This window comes from Pangasianodon hypophthalmus, chromosome 14 (genome assembly GCF_027358585.1).
Source record: "Pangasianodon hypophthalmus isolate fPanHyp1 chromosome 14, fPanHyp1.pri, whole genome shotgun sequence".
Classification (NCBI taxonomy): Eukaryota; Metazoa; Chordata; class Actinopteri; order Siluriformes; family Pangasiidae; genus Pangasianodon; species Pangasianodon hypophthalmus.
The window spans coordinates 17,990,571-18,010,399 of NC_069723.1; the positions used below are offsets into that span (position 1 = coordinate 17,990,571).

The following is a 19,829-nucleotide window of genomic DNA, read 5'->3' on the forward strand; positions in this document are numbered from 1 at the left end:
GAAGGCAAAACCATCATTCTCAATATCAATTTTCCTGCAAGCTTATATTTTTTTTCCATCACCATGTCCCTTAGGGGCTCCATAACATTTACAATTTTTTTTCACCAAAACATAAAAGACAAACACATTCTTTTTAGAAGCATTCTAAGCGTTGTTGTTTAGACTGTCTGTCTCAATATCCGACCATTAACATTTCCGTTAAATGTAATAGTTTAAAACAAAGCGTCCACCTGTCCATTACAGCGTTACACGGAAACTGCGCATGCGTGATGTATCAGTGAGACGCTCAGTTAGCAGAGGAGCTGTAGAGCGCATGCGCAAATAAGATCCGAACGATTAACGGTTGGTAGGTTTGTTGTTTGAATTTGACTTGAATCCGGTTAAAGTTAACATATTTATCTTGCTGTTTTTCAGCGTTTTTCAGGTAAAAACCATCAGTTTATTTTGTACACCAAGACTAAACACAGCTAAAATAAAAATCTTTTTATTCTGTCTTCTTTTTCTTTCCCTTTGTATGGTTTTGTAGTTAGCTAGCTGTCTTCTTAGCAATTAAACTAGCTTGTTCTTAGTTATAATAATAAAAAAAAGTTATAATAACGATGAAGAGACAGTATAATAATACTACTACTACGACTACTACTAATAATAGGTTACTCCTGGTCGCTGTTGCAGTTGGTGAAACAAACGAATCACTTGAACGCAGTTCGATTCACACAGACTAGTATGTTTTAAAGAATCGGTTCAGTAAAGTGAATCGCGATGTCCATCATTGGTTCTCCCTCTGTTCCTGGCGGTGTTTTAAGATCAGGGGGCGAGGACTCCCCTCTCTCACATGAACCATGCACTGCCTCTGGACCACAGCACTCTTACAGACGCTCCTTCACTGTCTTTTCTTCAACATACGGACCTTTGATAAAGGCGCAGCGTTCAGCATTAAGGTAAGTTTTCCAGCGTCACGCGCTTTCAGTGCACTCTGCTCGCGTGCAGATGCGCACAGAACGCCGGGTAGTTTACCGGGAAACGGGGACAGAAGCAGCTCGGTGCAACTTTCCAAACCTGCGAACAAGGAAGCACAAGTCAGAGCAAAGTGCCGTTTTCTGTTCGTTTTGTGCGAGTGTGTGCTGGGAGATCAAAGCCCAGCTGGAGTCTTCAGCTCTCTGTGGAATTTCCCAAGTTGTTCAGGCTGAATGCTATTACAGACGCCTTTTGGTGCATTGGGTTTAAGACTAATGAGGCTAACAAGAGGAAGCCTTTTTAGTGTTCTCCTTCAGCTTTTTTCTTTTTGGGGGGTTTGCATTTCAAAACCTGATGGTTGAAGCATTTGCCAGAAAAGTGCAAAAAAAAAAATATATATATATCTGTACTGCCCTGGTAGTAGTCCTGGTGTTCTGGTGCAGTCATCCAAGTCATTCAGATGTCCTGCAGTATTAAGTTAAGATAACTGGAAGATATTTTCAATGATGTTATAGTACATAAGCCTTGGTGTAATACTACTGGTTTTAGCAGTGTTTTACAGTAAAAAAAAAAAAAAAAGCTATACAATATACTATGCTACTGTATGATACTGATATTGTGGAAATATTGTCACTTCCCCTGTGTTCCATTCAGAAGGAGGCTGCCTAGGTAGGCATCACTTTGGACGGTATGAGAACCACTATCTAATGTGCTTTCTTATTTTGAACAAACTTCAAGTCAGCATTGCATATGTCCTATTCAGTCCCATCATTCTTCTTCTTCTTCTTCTTATAATAATAATAGTAGTAGTAGTAGTAGTAGTAGTAGTAGTAATAATAATAATAATAATAATAATAATAATAATAATAATAATAATAATGTGTGATTTATTATAGCGGGTGCATGGTGGCTTAGTGGTTAGCGCTGTTGCCTTGCCCTTCCGGGGTTAGGGGTTCGAATCCTGCCTCTGCCCTGTGTGTGTGAAGTTTGCATGTTCTCCCCGTGCTTTGGGGTTTCCTCCGGGTACTCCGGTTTCCTCCCCAGTCCAAAGACATGGGTTGTAAGCTGATTGGCATTTCCAAATAGTCAGTAATGTGTGAATGTGTGTGCGATTGTTCCCTGTGATGGGTTGGCACCCCGTCCAGGATGTCCTCCGCCTTGTGCCCCAAGTCCCCTGGGATAGGCTCCAGGTTATCCTGTGACCCTGTGTAGGATAAGTGCTACAGAGAATGGATGGGTGAGTGGATGGATTTATATATCACCTTTCACAAACCCAAGGTCGCTTTGCATCAGCATGGTCATATAACAATTCTTAAGTAACGTATGCACCAAATGTAAAGAATCAGAAGAATGACAGGACAATGAACAGAACAGGGAGAAACATGAGGTGATGATGTATTATGTGAAAGGGGCTGGAGTTACTCAGTTACAATCAGGGAGTGACCGCACTGAGTGAAGTGATAGGTTTTGAGTTGTGTTTTGAAGGAGGAAATGGATGAGATTTCTCGAAGGCTCTGTGGAAGTGAATTCAGTAATTTGGGTGCAACAACACTTAAGGACCTGCTGCCCATGGAGGAAAGTCTGAATCTAGGGATTGTGAGTAAACTGGAGCCAGATGACCTTACCACACGGCTGGGGGTATAGGGAAGTAACCTGGGGCATAGTCATGGAAGGCTTTGTAGGTGAGAAGGAGTGTTTTGTATTGAATATGGGAGGAGATGGGTAACTCAAAGAGAGTGAGTAAAATGTGAGCAGAATGTTTAGTGTGAGTGAGAACTCTAATCTGGTAAGGAGGCCAGTTAAGAGAATGTTGCAGTAGAAGAGGCAGGCTGTAATAAAGGCGTGGACTAGAGATGGATTTGATGTGAGAAGCAGGTGACGATGGGTCGATAGTGGATGATTTGACAAGGACTCCATCAATGTTAAAGAAGAGATCTGAGCGTTTAGAGACTAAAGCTTTAGGATCAACTAGAAGAATGATCGTTTTGTCTGTGTTGAGTTTGAAGTACAGAAATTATTGTGCGTCCAGTCCTTGATGTGACGGATGCAATCTAGTAGCAAAGGTGGTACTTATATAAAGCTGTGTGTTATCCACATAACAGTGAAAGCTGGGGCCATGATGCCGAATGAGATCACCAAGAGGAAGCATGTAAATTGTAAAATGGAGTGGACCAGGAACAGAGCCTTGAGGGACACCTTGAGAAACAGGAGCAGTAAAGGAGTTGTAATTTCCATTTGTAATAAAATGTTACAGATCTGTGAGATGAGGTAGACCAGGAAAGAGCTGTACCAGTAATTCCAATAACTGATAGGTGGACAAGAAGTGTGTTGTGTGACACAAAAGCAGTGTTTCAATCATATGGAGCAATTGCTCCATAGTCTTATATAATAAACTGTATTTATAGAACTTTTTTTATTTAGCTTTACATGTAAGTGATTAAAAGGGTCAGGAACGTTTATGATAAGGCATGAAAAGGCTTGAAAAGTATTTTTTAACAAAATAAAAGACCCACAAACTATAAATAGACCTCTTCTATAAATAAAGGAGTTTTCCCATTTCTGGCTAATTTGGTCTTGGCCAATTCCCACCTACCAGCGAACTCTACCTTCTCTACTCTACTCATATGACACCAACCAGGGAGGATGAAGGACACATGCTATGCTGTGTCATAGGGTGGCGTAACCGCTCTGAGGAAGGTGCTGTCTGCCCTCTTCTGCATACGTGAGCACACAGATGCCCACGATTGGCTAGTTTCACTGTGATTGACATTTCTTTCGGCAGAGAGAGAGAGAGAGAGAGAGAAAATAACATCCCTCCCACCCTGAGAGCACAGCCAATATTGGGATTGGATCAATCTCTGGATTGTTAGAATGTTAATGTTAAAGAGCCCATTAAAGTACATTTCTACTTTGTATTTTAAAACACCTTAATGTTTCAGGAATGCTATCTTAGAGTTTAGGGCTGATGTAAGAAGAACATTTTCCACCGGCTGAGCTGTGACTGATCCGTAGGAGTAACAGTACACCTGCCTCAGCTGGACAAGGTGCTCAGAATAGGGTATAGTGCTGGAGGAGATCAGCAAGATAGGCTCTTAGTTAAACCATTGAGAGCTTTAAATATCTTAAGCAGTGCTTTGTAGTCAGCTCTCTGAACTCCTCATCTGTATACCCTGTCTTAAACAAATAGAGTTCCAAAGCTTTAATTTCCATGCCAATACCGCCATCCTTGATCAGTGCCGTCATGCTCGTCATCTCACAGATTGCTAGCTATCCGAGACAAGCTGGTTGCCAACATTGCATTCTGGAACTTGGAGTCAAACTTTTGCAGTCTCTGCTACTCCTTTGTTGGGTTTCTCATTAATACGACATTGAACTTTTTTGTTTTCAGGATCTAACAGATAAACCTGATTATTATCGCTTATGTTGGTGAGCAGTGTGATCATTTTTCTTATCTATTAAATGGCATTGTTATTGCATTAGAAATGTCTGTAACATTAGAGCTGCACACTACCATCTTATGAGAATAATGAAAATACAGCACTAACCAACAAAGAAGCACCAGATTTGCTAAGCATATCAAAAAATTTGTCAGTATAAACATACATAAAGTATTTCATGAGGGACCTGAACTTCCTTTAATGCAGTGGCAGTGATTGGATTTATGATTGCTTCAAGACTGAACTGATAAAACCTTTAAGCTGGGTTGCAAAATGCAGTGCATCTTTAAGATGATACTACAAGGCCTGTTACCTTTTTGGGGAGCCCCTGCTTTAAAAGCCTGCTATACACACACACACACACACACACACACACACACACAAATCTGCAGAGAGGACCTTTCTAAGGTCTTTCCGCCTATTTAGGATATAAACATCCAAAGGCTATTGAGACACAAAACATATGGGCATGCAAATTCTTGTTTGGACATGCATTAAGGTCCTGAGGCTGAGGGGGACGAGGGGGGTTGTGAGGCTATAAGGGGTGTCTTTTTTTTTTTTCTGTTATGTGTGATTCATAGACTGGGGCAGATGTGTCCTTGTACTTTGTAACACATTACATGTAAGTTTTTTGCTATTATCTTGTAAATGTAATATGTGAGAGACAAAGAGAAACAGACACTGAGAAACAGTAGGGAGGCGGACAGACACAAAAGGAGAGTAACAGAATGAGAGACAAAGAAGGGAGAGAAATAAATATATTCAATGGAGGCTTAAAGGCCTTGCTCAAGGGCCAGCAGTTGCTTCTTGGCACTTTTCCCCCAACACAGCACTGGTGCTGAAGCTGAAGTTGTTGCCTAAGCTCTAATCCTCCCGAATGTATTGAATATGCATATGCATAAAACATTTTTTTACTCAAACATTGAATGAGCACTTCTTCATAACGTGCAATTTTTTAAAATAAAAATGAATAGCATGTTTGTGATAGGCGCTAATATCTCTACAAATGCGAGTGTAATCTGTCTAAACTTTTTCCATGTTTTAATTGCGAATGACACATTTTTCCCATTTCTGAATGAAAATAACTACATAATACGTTTATACTAAGACAGATGCATACCTTGCTATTTTCCTGAGTAAAATCACACAGACATGCCTGAATATAATAAGCTTTAACACATGTATCTGCTGTGCTTTCACTACTCAGCTGTTTCTTATTTATCCTGAGGATATTCTTTGCCTCATCCTTTATCTTTCCAGGTACAAGATAGCTCTCACTTTACATTCATTTACATACTTTACTTTACACTTTACATTCAGAGATGCTATGAGAAAACCACTAAGCTGCTGTTCAATCAGCACTATAACAGACCTTTCCCATCATTCATGAGAGATTTGCTCAGCGTTGTGCCCGAGCGTCACTAAAGTGCAGGTTCAGGCATTAGGAAGAGCGATTATCTCTCCGTCTAGACGACAGACAGGAGTCGGTATAATTTGCCTGCAGCCGTTGGTCTTTTCATGTGTCGGAGTCATTCAGGGCCTCTGAAGAGAGATGGAGTGAGCTCTACAGTCGCCTCTTTCTCACTCTATCCAGCTCATTATTCATCTGCTTCACTCTTCTCTGCTTGTCTGTCTTTATCAGTTCTGTTTTCAGTTTGAGCTCAAAGGTCCCAGCCTCTCCCTCCATCTATCTCGCTTTCTCCTGTACTTGTTTATTTTGTCCCTCTTGCTCTGTGTAAAGAGGGGAGAAAAACATATGATAGTTATAGATTGTTGGAGCATCCAATCAATGTGGAAATTTTAAGGTAATTAATAAGGAAAGGGTTAAGTGTCCATTGAAGACAGAGTTAAAATCCAAGGAAGACTGAAGCAGCAATCAACAATGACGAGACTTAGTGAAATTCCCAGGAGAGCTTTTTTGGAGGCATGGATACAAACAGAAATTTGAAATTTTTTTAACATACTGAAAGGAAAAGAAGACGCAAAGCCTCAAGTCAATGAAGAATAAACTGGGAAAATCAATTCAATTCAATACAATTCAATTTTATTTGTATAGCGCTTTTAACAGTGGACATTGTCACAAAGCAGCTTTACAGAAATAAATACATTCAGAATATAAATTGTAAATGTATGAATTTATCCCTAATCAGCAAGCCAGTGATGGAGGTGAAGTCCACTGATGGAGACCTGAGTACAACAATTGCAGTCCCAAGCCATCACAGTACAATTGCCCATATGAACCGCAGTCTAGTTAGGGATGATTGTAGAATTAGGGAGCCGTTGATCATTCGTGCTGAGGACGCAATTCTTCGACAAATTAATAGTTTTTGCATATTTACAGTCACACAATACCTGTTAGTGATTTAGCCGAGACAGCGTAAGCAGAGAAAACATAGTGATGATAAATCCAAGTGATAATTCTACAAATGCACTGGTTTGTAATGACAAATTCTGAGTAACTGAGCTCTCATGGCAAAAAAAGGCTGCAAATCTGATAGGTGCAAGGCCACAACATTATTGCAAAGGTGTGTCTATAATGCCCTGGGTTTTGAGAGTAAAAATGGCTTTTAACATCATGTACATGCCCAGTATTCTTTCTCTGAATAACCTCTTTCTCACTCTGTATGTTCACCCTGTAGATTCTCATTGCGTGTTTGTTGCCTTGCTGTGGACCAGCTCTCAACTCATCTGAGTGTCTAAATCCACAGAGCTCACCTGAGGCCACCTCTTTAAGCCCCATTTCCTAGAAGCCAGCTGGTAATTGTTGAGTTTTGCCCCGGGGTGTCACAGAACAAGTGCAGGAGGAGTCTGTTTGCCTCTACATGGTTCTGGTGTTTGTCTCCCACAGCTTTACTGAGCTCTGAAGGAGAGGTGTTGTTTTGAAACCCTGTGATTGAGTTTACATTTCAGCCATCCTCCTCTAACTTGTAACTCTGAGTGTGTTGCGTGTATCGGCATGAGCTACAGCATAACCAAGGCACGAAATCACACTTCAGTGTCAGAGTCATAGATATACATTTGGCTTTTGAGTTCTTTATAAATATAACATCAAACATGATGTGTTATTAGTTCGGTCAGAAGGTTAACCAACCTCTGAAATCCAGTTATTTTCTAAAGATCAATACATTTCGTAATATTATATTTCAGCATATTTTAATATAATAGACATGATATCCTCATAATTAAAGCCACAAAATGTTCTTTAGTGGCTATTAGGCACTTTCTGTGTCCAGTATTTTCTGAGGTTTCCGTCTTTGCTGTGTCTGTGGAAGATTATCCACAGTTGCATTGTCTACTGGGAAACGTTTACTTGGAAGAATGATTTCAAGGCTTTTGAACTTTTTTTTTCCTCAGAGCTTGATTAAAGCTGAGTGCTCGCATGACTCTTTTCCACCTTGTCCCCTCTTATGATTTAAACCTGAATTTTAAATTGTAGCAAGTTCCTAAAGAGCTTGCACCAGTTTCCACCCCCATTTGTTCACACTTATCTACCAGCCAATCACAGTGGAGGTGTGCGAGCAGTTTGGACTTTGGATTCTAGGAAAAAACTTTCTGAGCTGCTGTGCACTACCCCATCCGAAGCGCTTTTCCGATACTCTGAAGTCAGGATTTAGTATATTATGCATTTAGAAAATAATAATCTCTGTATATACTGTAAATATAAACTACTGTACTATAGTATTGTAAATTCTGAGCTATTTGCACTGTTCAGCACTGAGCTATTTACACTGTTCAGAAATCATTCTGCAGACTCAGAGTTCAGTATAATTAGATAATAATTAGATAGATAAACAAACGTGTGGAAAAATGCTTGTACAGCCGGTGTAACTGGACTTCCATGGCAAATGCGTTTGTGTGCATCCCAGTAAAATATTGTTTGAGGTATCGCTCAAACATCACCAGTAATGGTAGGCCCATAGTATCCCAGGTTTTAAGATTGAAATGCTATCTGTCTCTCTTATTCTCCTTCCCTGTCTCTCTGTCTGTCCCTCTCTCTCTGTATCCCTGGGCCAGGACAGCAGGGAGGGGACGGAGGAGCTCCACCCGGATGAAGTGGCTCAGTGGTGGGGTGAATGGAGCAGCTGGTCGACCTGTAGCTGGACATGCGGAGGAGGCGTTCGCTCACAGGAGCGCCACTGTCTGCAGCAGAGGTTAGACATCCAACAAAACACATTAACACTGGACCTGCATTTCAGTGCTGTTTCAATGTGTCCTTCTTGACTTCCCCTTGGTTACATATGTGCCAGTTTCTGGGCAATTTTATCATACTTGAACATTGTGAAATAGATAATACACAGCTCTGTGTGAGGAGGGAGAGGTAATGAAGATGTTTTGACCACTAATGGCCCAGACCTTGGAAAAAGGACCCTCTGATCTAACCTCCCCTTAGACTGGGCTTGCTAATTAGCTGTGCAAAGCTTGTTACTCCTCCATCAGTCTGACCCTTTTGTGAACCTACGCCTTACCCTGGCTAGCATCACCCACCACAGCCTGTGGCTTAAAACTCCATTTCATTTTGGACTAAATGGCCCTGAAATCTCCATGCAATTACATTTTGTTAAGCCCAGGCTTCATAACTGTTGCAATCTGCTTTCGCTTCCAGAGCTGTCTGCAGTTTACCACACTATACACTTGTTAAATTTGGAAAATAACACTTAAGAAAATGATTCTGACATTTATCGAAGATGCTGACTTGTGCGGAACAGTTACTGAACCTAAACTACGTATAAATGAGTACAGAGCCTCATGTTTTTTTTTTTTCCACAGAAAAGCTAAGTACATATCAAATATAAGAAATATTAAACAAACCTGTTGTCTAATACTCATAATGCTGTCCATTTTTGATTTAATATTTAATATTTGGCAGTCTTACCTATCCAAATGGAGGCAGAATTCAATTAAAACAGGTGGAACATTGAGCAGATTGTGTTTGATTGAATACATTATTAAGTGATGTGGTATATAATCAATCCCGTTTCTCTCCTTCCCTTTTAGAGCAGAGTGTGAGCAGTGGAGCACAGAGGCATGTCTGTAATGACGTGTGATTAGATTTCACTTACAGAGTTCACTTATATCGATCTTCTGTCTTCCCTGTCAGTGTATTTTATATCAATATTGTGACGGTAATCTCATAAAAGTGGACACTTGGATACAAATGTGCACATTTTTTTTTTTTTATTTTACTTTTACAGCTTTTAGCAGACATCCAGAACTATTTATAGAAGTGCTCTATAGTCTCCATCAGAAATGTATCCTCATGCTAGTTCAATAGGTCAGGGTCTAAGAATACTGTCAAGCTAAACCTTGTTAGAGAAACGTGAGTACAGCGAGAAAACACAAGTCAAAGATTTTTTTTAAATATTAGTATGCATTTAAGTGCTTAAGTGCTTGGCATTTTAAATGCCAACAGTCAAAAATCTACAATCATTTAAAACCATGAAAAGGATTATCATTTATTCATCATGTTCAGTAACTGCTTAATTTGTATAGAGTTCTATGGAGTTTACACTTTATGTACATGCATATAAAAACGCAGCAGGGCGGGTGGGTGCGTGTCGCAGCTGGTGTGGATTTAAACGTGGTTAAAATAGAAGCTTGAACGCAACCAAAAGCTGTAGGTGTTAATTGGCCCTTGAGTACTGTCTAATGTGTTGTTTGTTCTGTACAGACAATTAAATGTGTATTTAGTTAATATTCGGGTGATGTGGCCTATTAGTGAACATTAGACCACCAAACACAGTTATAAGGAACGCGATAGGACTTTTAATGCTGTGCTTGTCAGGAAAATATGCTTTTCTTTTTCCCTGTTTTATCACACATTGGTCATATGCTAATTCCCACTTACAAGTACCCTATTACACAGTTACCATCCAGGGAGGATGAGGGCTAGCACGTGCTTCGTCTGAGAAATGGGAAGCCTGCTGCCACATCTTTTCAAACTTCTGCTCATGCTACAGTTGTTTTGTGTCGCTTTGATTGGCAGAGGAGAAACTAATGCCATCCCTCCCACTCCGAGAGCACAGCCAGTTTTAACCTCTTGGACACCTGGCTGCAGATTGCTGTGGCATTTTTTTTATGGAATCAAATTTGCAATTTCTTGATGATAGAATGAAATATTTTCTGTTGCACCACTCAGGAGCTTTGGAAAGTATAATCTTATTTTCACATCTGCGCTAAGAGGGGTCTTGGTAAGTGCTAATGGGAATTTGTGGATGAAATAGGTTTGAAACTTGCACTGTGTCTGTTGATTTTGAATGTTGCAAAGCTGGAAAGACTTTCTTCCTCAACACAGTTGGTGTTACTCTGCACAAGCATGGGAGCATCGTTAGGAGGTGTGGTGAAAAGAATAAGGATAGAAATGTACATTAGAAGTTATTCAGATGATAATATATAGTTCTAATTTGACTTCTACGTTTAACTGATTTAATACAAACTTATTCTGCTCTTTAAGGTAACAGTATGACGTGACTGTATGATGGTGGTATATCTCATATTAAACTGGCAGGTATAAGGTTTTCCTCAAACTTTGGACACCAAAAATGTCTTTGCTGACCGTAAAAGACCATGCATTATTAGCAAGAAGGGAGAAATTTCTCCTCTTATAACCCCCAGGATGAAAGAAATGGTATGTCTATGGACCATTAATTAACCAAATCACTGGCCCACATGACACCAGCAATTCCGTCCAGACAAACATACTTATAAAATACCTTTTAGAGCAAATGGGCGGCCGCTTTAGGAAGATTCCTCTGCCGATAAGGGCTCATGTTGAGCTAGGCCAGCTGGCCCCCATTAGCACTCCCCTGTGTGAGAGTGAGTGAGTGAGTGAGTGTGTGTGTGTGTGTGTGTGTGTACATGCTGGGGAGGGGGATCTCAGTGGTGAAACAGAAAGATGAGGAGGAGGCCCATCTGGAGTGGGCTGAAAGGGCTGAACAAGTCTGGGAAAGTTGCACATGTGTAAGCCAGGTAGTATCTCGTGAGAGGAGCAGCGTAGTGTGTATCAGATACAGACTGTCTGATGCAAGATGGCATGGAGGCAAGCAAATAAGTTAAGGATGGATTTAGTTCTGGAGGGAAGTATAAAAATGATTTAATACTACATATTGCAAAATGTGAAATGTAACGTGTAACATTATTGCAGACTGTTTTGTTCAATTCCCAAAAAAAAAAAAAAAAAATCCCTGCCATGAATTAAAATTGTAGCTCTTAAGGCTATCAGAGTTACATATGTGTGACAAATTAACAGTGAAAAAAATATGTAAATTGTGTTAGTAAAGTGTTGGGCCACTATGAGTTCCCAGAACAGCTTTAATGTGCATGAACATCGTTTCTGCAAGTCACTGGAACTGCACTGGAGGGATGGGAGCCATCCTTCTAAAACATTCCCTCAGCTGGTGTTTTGATGATGGTAGTGGAGAGCCCTCTCTAACACATTGCTCCAAAATCACCCGTAAATTGTTCAGTTGGGTTGAGACTTGCTGACTGTGAAGGCCATGATCATTTTATCCTAACCAAACCATTTACTCAGCTTTTCTTTAATTCGTCACTCATGTGTATGTAGTAGTGGGATTATTATTATATTTTTAAGATATGTTCAAACTAACAAGTGCCAGAGTGTCAGGCTACCATTTGTCCCATGGCAGCATACAGCAAGACGGAGCTGTCAAATAATTTTCCTGAAGTCACCTAGCAGATAAACATAAAGAGACAAAAAAAAAATGATAGCAAGATTTGATTAAGAGAAAATTACAGCCTGAAACACTAGCTAGCGACTGACTGACTTCTTGCCGAGCATGCAAGCACAATGTGCTACTTCAGAAACTTTTCTAGGGAGGATCGGGACTATGACTACACAGTCATCCTCTCCACAGGAATTCATATACTAGTTTGTTTCCTATCATCTGTATTGATGCACTGAATTAGCTCATTTGCTCGCCAAAAGCCATATTTTAGCCTCATCAATCAGGTTTCCAGGCACTTTATTACGCTTACACTTTATTTGATTTGTCTACCCTTGCTTCTGTAGGTGTATTATTATTTTTTTTTAACTTGTAATGTTCTCTTTCTAGGCTCACTACCACACACAACATTAACAGTTCCTTCTGTGCTGGATCTCCTAAGCAGTATCAGTTGTGTACTAACCAGGTAGGGTGCATTTTATGTCCGTGTTTTATGTGATTTGGAATCCCTGAAGTAGGGCTGAGCGTAATTAAAGGATAAGGAGAAACTGTGTGAACTGTGTTCTGCCGAAGCTGGCTAGAGTACGCATGCATTCTGACATGTTAGTTTAATGCTGTAATATGTGCAAGCTGTTTGCCATGCTGCCTGCTGTGTGAGCTGTGTAATTATTGACGTATTTATTGCCTAGCCGTGCCCCAACAGCAGAATCAGCTTCAAACAGCACCAGTGCTCCCAGTTCAACTCCAAAGCCTTCAGCAGGAAACACTATGAGTGGGTTCCCCTCTATCCAGGTAAAAACAACACCTTTTTGGTCATATGACTATGAAGGAGATTTCAGACGCATGGCTGAGACAAACTTTGTCTCAGAGCTCAGATGGACGTACGCCTGTTTCATTTGCTCAGTGTTCATTGCTGTAATGAAGGAACATAAATTCCACAAGGGCTAGCTTGGCCTTAGAACCCAGTTATTATAGAAAATGTTCAGCCAAAACAAAATTTACACAATTTGTGATCAGCCAAGACATGTATCATGATGTTTGCTTTTAAATACTGGACACAGGGCTCAGTAATACCAGTTATAGATAAAGAGTCCCATAAAATGCAGAACAAGTCCATTTATAAATTAATATTTTTAATAATATAAAAACATTTTTAAAAATTACAAGGGGCAGTGGTGGCTCAGAGCTTACGGCTTTAGACTTCTGAAGCTGTCACTGTTGAGTCCTCGAGCAAAACCCTTAACTCTCATCTGCTCAACTCAACTGTATGTCATTTTGTGACTGTGACTGAAATGTAAATGAGTTTAGTAGTCTAATTGGACCTACAGACAGGTGACAAACTGAAGGAAAAACCAACATGCAGTGTCTTAGTAAGGTGTTAGGACACCATGAGCTAACAGAGCAGCTCAGTGTGTTGTGAGGAGCACATGTAAGGAGAGTGTCAGACACAGTCTTGAGCTCCTGCCAGTTTCTGCCACCTGTTCTCCTCACCTTTGCCTTCCTGATGGTCTGAAGTCACCAGACGCCTGTTCGGGTGGAAGCGCAAGTCAAGCCTTATCTTTCCATTGCTCTCCTATGGTCCTTTTTAAAAGTCTGTCCCTATGTCTCTTAGTTATTAGACACAAAATGTCTCTGATCTTCCATTCTTGGCCCCAGGACAGGCGTTCCATAGTCTCACGTCTCATAGATGGGCGTTTGGGGTTTATTTCCGAATCCCATGGCCTCTAAGGAACAAAAGAGGCCTTTCTATGATACAATGACTAACTTCAATCTCCAGCAGAACTCTCCAGAGTCTAGAGATTTAACAGCGTTAATGATGTCATGTCCTGTCCAGATGATTACATCAGCATTTCCAGCAAGCCGTGTGACCTGCAGTGCACCACCACCACGGGAGAGAGACAGCTATTGGTTCCGGCACACGACGGGACCTTTTGCAGGAATGGTGTCTACAAGGGCGTCTGCATCGAGGGCCAGTGCCAGGTTACACACTACCCCTACTTCTAGAAGACTACACCATTCATAAATCACCTCCATAGATGGAGTTTGGGATGAGATGATGTTTCTTTCCATACTGTTAATCAATTCAGTAAAGTTTTGTTATGCTGTAATAGAATGCAGCAGTTAGCCTCTATCTTGGAAACCCATGCAAATGCTAATGACTGGATGGCAGCCATGAAGTTTGAGATGATTATTTTTTCCCCCAAGGGATTTAGACTACATGGGTTACACTACAGAGTACACAGAGGTAATAGTGTGTGTGGAGCAGTGACACGAACATCCAGGAAAACTGTCCCAAATAAGAGCACTTCAGTTCTGCGAGCACTGAGACACACGCACTTCCTTTTGCAAGTGCAATTCATGGCACCTTGTGCACATTTTTAAGGAGTGTATTCGCTGATACTGCTCTGGACCCTCAGGTTGCATGCCCTCATGATAGCTATTAAAGATACTGTTTAAATGCCATAACCTCTTGAACATAAAAACTCAGCTTGAGGAGTTCTTTGCTAGCAGCAACAAACTTAAACAGAACTAAATAACATGTTCCATGATGCCTCTGATTGATGAATACTAAGTAGGTTACTCATTTTGATATCAATATTGACGACTACAAAAAACAACAGTCTAAAAAATGGTATTGATACATTCCTGTGCATACGGTTATATATTAGCCTTGTTTATTAAAAATACCTAGCTTGATACCAGCTTTGTGTGTCTCTGTCCACATACAGGTGGTGGGGTGTGATGGGAAACTGTACTCCAGTAAATCTGTAGACAAATGTGGCATCTGCGGTGGAAACGGTGACACCTGCTACCGGATCTCTGGATCTTACCGGAAAGGGATCACACAGTTAGGTATATCTTATACTACCACTAAAAGGTCACAAATGTTACTAAAGGCCTGTTTACTCAGAACATAAGATTTTCACATGGAAAAAAAAGGAATTTAAAATTGAAAACTTGAATTTCTGTTAATGATTGCACACTGGGACACTGTCATACTGCAGTTTTTTTAACCATGGCCTGGGTTCTCCTTTTCCCAATCTTTTCTTTTTCATGTTTTTGGTTAGGAGTATTCAGTATGTGCTTTAATTTGTTATATGAACTCTCTTCAGCTGAAAATTTGTGGCAATGTTTTTACACTGACATCTGTTCATTTGGCTGGCACAGCTATCCCAAGCAGCTTACAAACTGGCCAGAATACAATCTGAGCTCAGAGCTGAGCAGTTGAGGGTTAAGGGTCTTTTTCAAGGGCCCTAATTTTCCATCCAGCTGCACCATAACCATCCTTTTAAATAACATTATAAAATTCAGAAACCTTTTACAACATTTCTCATTTGTAAACTGAACACTAAAAGAAATCATTACTTTCACAATGTATATTGGACTAATACTGTTTACTTTCACCAGGAAGCTGATTTTGTAGTGACACTAAAATGCTAGGACTAATTTGACGTCATTGGTATGTTCTATGATTCATCAGGCTATGCCTTTATTACTAATATACCTGCTGGAGCCACGGACATCCAGATCGTCGAGCGGCGGAAGACTGAAAACATCTTGGGTAAAATCTCCATATGCGGACCAGGATCTTTTATTTTGCATGATTGTACTGTTTCTAAATTGATGCTTTAGAGTCTCCTACTGCTTTAGTCTGGGTCACTTTCTGGCGAGTGGTGCAATAGTAGTGTTCGCTCTATCGTCCAGAGATAGAGAGTCCGAATCCTGATGATGCCACAACCATCCGTGGCCGTGAGTCCAAGAGTAATGCAGCGGGAGGAGTGGCATACGCTCTCCCCTGTCAATCACAGCGACCAATCATGGGTGTCTGTATGCATCCTGTATATGGGTAGCTCTTTCCTCCAGGCTTGTTAAGCCGCACCGTGACACAGAATGATCTACAGGTCAGAAAGATGCTTCACCTGTCTCGGATGAAGCATGTCATATCCTCCACCCATCCTCAGATTGATAGCTGTCGTGTGATAGGGGAGACCTAACTGGTGGGTGGGAATTGACCAAGTCTAAATTAGGGAGAAAATGATCTACCATAGGCCTACTGTAATAACCAATAGGCATGTGACAATTAGGCTAATGTGAAATAGAATTAAGACATTACTGTTAGGCTTTGTTGTGTAAGTTTCAGCTAGAGAGCAAAAACAAATTAATTAAAAATTATTTTTAAAAAATGAGCAGCTGAGTGTTTGTGAGCTCATTTTGGTCATACTGTCCCATTTAGCTCTGTCTGATGAAGCTGGCCACTTCTTCTTTAATGGCAACACTGTAATCGACAACCCGCGCAACTTCCCCATAGCAGGAACAGTGTTTAAGTACCGGCGGCCAGTTAACCTCTTCTCAGACGGCTTTGAGTACATCATGGCCCAGGGTCCTACCCAGCAGGGCCTGAACGTCATGGTAGGTATATAGGTATGTACTGCTCCTAATAGAACCATTACTTTTCTCTTTTTTATTTCTTCTAAACATTTTCTCTTTCTCAATTTTTTTCCTTCATTGTGGTTACCTTTAGCTAATAACAACCTGACAGGCAGTGAATGTAACCTGGCAGCTAGCATTAGTTGTCACCTAGCTAGATATGTTGTCAGCATACAGCAATGTGGTCATGTCATGTAGGAATTATCATAATGACCGCAAGTTTCTTGCAAAAAATGTGCATGTGTTAGCTGAACTTGTAACTATCTGCTGGAAATTGAAGTTTCTGGAAGATTTGACTTGAGTTGTGATGTCACACAATAAACAAACGTGAACAACAGAATAGCAGAGGTTACAAACTGCATGCAGTTATGTTTGACAAACATTCCCTAAAATTTTCGATTGGCCTCATGTACATAAGCGGAACATTATAGCGATATTTTAAAATTTAGCTCTGTATTCTAAACAGTTGAAAGATAATTAAATATGATTCAGTAAACTCTTAGCTATCACAGTGTTCATGTGTTGTTTTAGAAATGACTGCCACAGAAATTTCCAAGTCTGAGTAGAATTTCAGAGTTGTCGTTTCATCACTGATGAAAGTTCATGCAAATGCAAATAATCCACCATCATTTCTATAAATATGCATGTGATATTTAACATGTATTTGTTTCCCAGTACATTACTGTTACAGCATTGTAAACCATTCTAAGAGCTTAGACAATTATCCTGATGTAAATTATAATAGTGACACATCCCTACTGGTAATCGATTCTCATTTCACGCATGCACTCCTGCACATAACTTTACTTTTTTACTTCTTGAAATGGTTTACTGTGACTCATTTGACTCAGTATAGTGCTGTATCTTTTTTTGTCTTTGTATAAAGTATCACAACCTTAATGGAAAGATGCCTCACATCACATACGAGTACACGGTGCCCCGCGTGTCCTCCACCCCAGCATCATCCACCCAGGAGCAGCCTCCACTGGGCAGCATGATGGCCAACGCTTCCTATTCACAGCACCCCATCACCGGGAACGAGGTGGAGGCTCGCAGTGAGAACAGCGAAGACGAGAAGAACCAGAGTGCACCTCTGGAGCCTAAGGGGAACATGGAGGCACATGGAGATGTTCGGCAGGAACACCAGGCTCCTTGTAACCTCAGTGAAAATCCCGAGGTGCTGCGCCTTAGAGTGTCTGGAGGGGTTCTCCGTAATAAGCTGGGAAAGCAGGACGGCTTTGGTGAGCGCAGAATTAGTGTGTGTTTCTTTTTGCCTTTGTATAAACTTGAAAAAAGTGATGTGTGTCTGATTAAATAACATGTAGTTGAGATCTATTTCCACAGTGAAGTCTTAGATAAGACTTCAGCTCTCTATTTTCTAAGCTGGGTATAAGTGGTAGTGTTTAAATCATGACCGGACGTGTGATTATAGGAAGATAATCAACATCAGGGTGATGTAATGCTGCCTGATACAAAGCGTTTTGTAATGTCTGGAAGTGCTTTCCCCTTGTACCACAGCAATTTGCCAATGATTGCAATTTTCAACTTATTAAATCATGATACATACTACATCTATAGTTACATTTAATTTTGTGGAACATCCATGAAATAAGTTAGTTCCTGTTATCACAGCAGCTATAAACACCAGCCCTCACTTTTTTCTAGCTCTTACAGTTAAAAAAATTCAGTTTGTTAAAAATGAAAGGAACACTTTACCTCTAACTTTTAATAATCACTGACACTGGAGCCTCCTTTCATAATTGTTAAATAAATGTCTGCTCACAGAAAGCTTCACCATAACACCAATGATATATTTATCTTTGTTAAATAACATGTTTTTTAATCTATTTATAATTAGCCTTACATTGTGTGGAGCTTCTCCTATACAACTCCTGTGAATTAGCTGTTACTATAGAAGTAGAAGTAGAAGTGTTAATATATAAGAATGTGTATTATATACCTGTGATTTGCTTTGTCAGAGCTTCTGAAAATTAATCAACACCTTCTAACCAATCATATTCAAAAAATTCAACACTGCTGTGGGACAAAAGCTTATAATCATTCATGTATGAATGTTTGCATCAGACTATACTTCAGTCACAGTAAGGTACTAAATGCTAAATAATGCTATATAATTGTAGACTGAGATAAATATGCCACTAGAGTACTCAAAAAAAAAAAAAAAAAAAAAAAAAAAAAAAGTTAATGTGGAGCTTGTGATCTCATGCACTGATCAATAAAAATCATACAGTATATCCGCTGTTAGATAATGACACAACTGTTAGCCAACCTTTCAGTCCATTATGTTTAATTAGTTAAGAATGTTAAAATTTGTGATGATTAAAATATGAACAGAATGCACTCTAACCCCTCCAGGTTCCCAACTGAACCTGATTGAAAGCGACACATCCGGTGTGATTAATGAGACAAAGAGTGTGAAGAACAACCTGGCTCTGCAGATCCACACGACGACCCAGAGAGAGTTTGAGTTTGAGACAAACAGCACCTCACAGCACAGAGCTCATCTCCTCCCACTCCAGCAGGGGGCACCAGAGCGCCTCCCACTCACTGACAGGTCAGCCAGAGGGACTGAGGAGGGGAAGGAGGGAAAGAACAGGAAAGAAGGTGCAATGCAGGTGGGGAGGTTTGAGATGGGGGAGCGAGGTTTGGTAGAGAGTAAAAAAAAAAAAAAAAAAAAGAGGGAGAGAGAAAACATCTAGCCTCAGGGCTATTCAACTATATTCTTTACATATCAGTCTATGTTAATGCTGATTCCCCTCATCCCCTGCCCCCACTCTCTCTCTCTCTCTCTCTCTCTCTCTCTCTCTCTCTCTCTCTCTGCTGCAGTAATGAGTTTGAGGTGGTGTCTCTCGACCATGATGTCAGTCCGGCAGGCGTGTACAGGTGGAAGGTGTCTGCGTACGCACCCTGCAGTTCAACTTGTACCACAGGTGCAATTATGAGCCAACACTCACATGCACACCAAGCAACTGGTTTAAAGTTGGCAACACATTTAAAGTTTTCTTTAATAAATAATGAAATGCGTGAGGTGGCAGTTCCACAGAAGTCATTTGACAAAAGGAAAAGTTGCAAATGCACATGCTGTTACTCTCATCAAGAAATTCTGCAAATAAAATTAAAAATGCCTCTAATCCTGCACACCCTCTACCCTGGTAAACTGGTGTAATAACAGAAGACTAACTCTGGTTTTCCAGTGCCCCTGAACATGTAAAATTTTGAATCCATTAATCATAATCTGTATAGAATAATAAATTTTCATATGTTAAGTGCCCAAGAAATGACTAAAATGGCCTAGGAACATCTCTACACT

The 19,829-nt window shown here is 40.3% G+C and overlaps 1 protein-coding gene across 8 annotated transcripts in view; it reads left to right on the forward strand.

The window, feature by feature from the left end:
- The first annotated feature begins 745 nt into the window (after positions 1-745).
- si:ch211-267e7.3 (ADAMTS-like protein 2) overlaps positions 746-19,829 on the forward strand; it is a 28,304-nt gene continuing 9,220 nt past the window's right edge. For 3 of the 8 annotated variants that reach the window (XM_026934559.3, XM_026934557.3, XM_026934565.3), the window contains exons 1-11: positions 746-938; positions 8,411-8,542; positions 12,461-12,536; positions 12,760-12,862; positions 13,905-14,050; positions 14,800-14,923; positions 15,552-15,632; positions 16,305-16,480; positions 17,385-17,739; positions 18,875-19,073; positions 19,346-19,449. In XM_026934559.3, coding sequence (XP_026790360.2) covers positions 760-938; positions 8,411-8,542; positions 12,461-12,536; positions 12,760-12,862; positions 13,905-14,050; positions 14,800-14,923; positions 15,552-15,632; positions 16,305-16,480; positions 17,385-17,739; positions 18,875-19,073; positions 19,346-19,449 — 1,675 coding nt within the window. In that variant the 5' untranslated portion in view covers positions 746-759. Of the gene's footprint in view, positions 939-8,405; positions 8,543-12,460; positions 12,537-12,759; positions 12,863-13,904; positions 14,051-14,799; positions 14,924-15,551; positions 15,633-16,304; positions 16,481-17,384; positions 17,740-18,874; positions 19,074-19,345; positions 19,450-19,829 lie in introns of all 8 variants that reach the window. The other 5 variants (XM_053239614.1, XM_026934560.3, XM_026934561.3 and 2 more) reach the window with 5 other exon arrangements.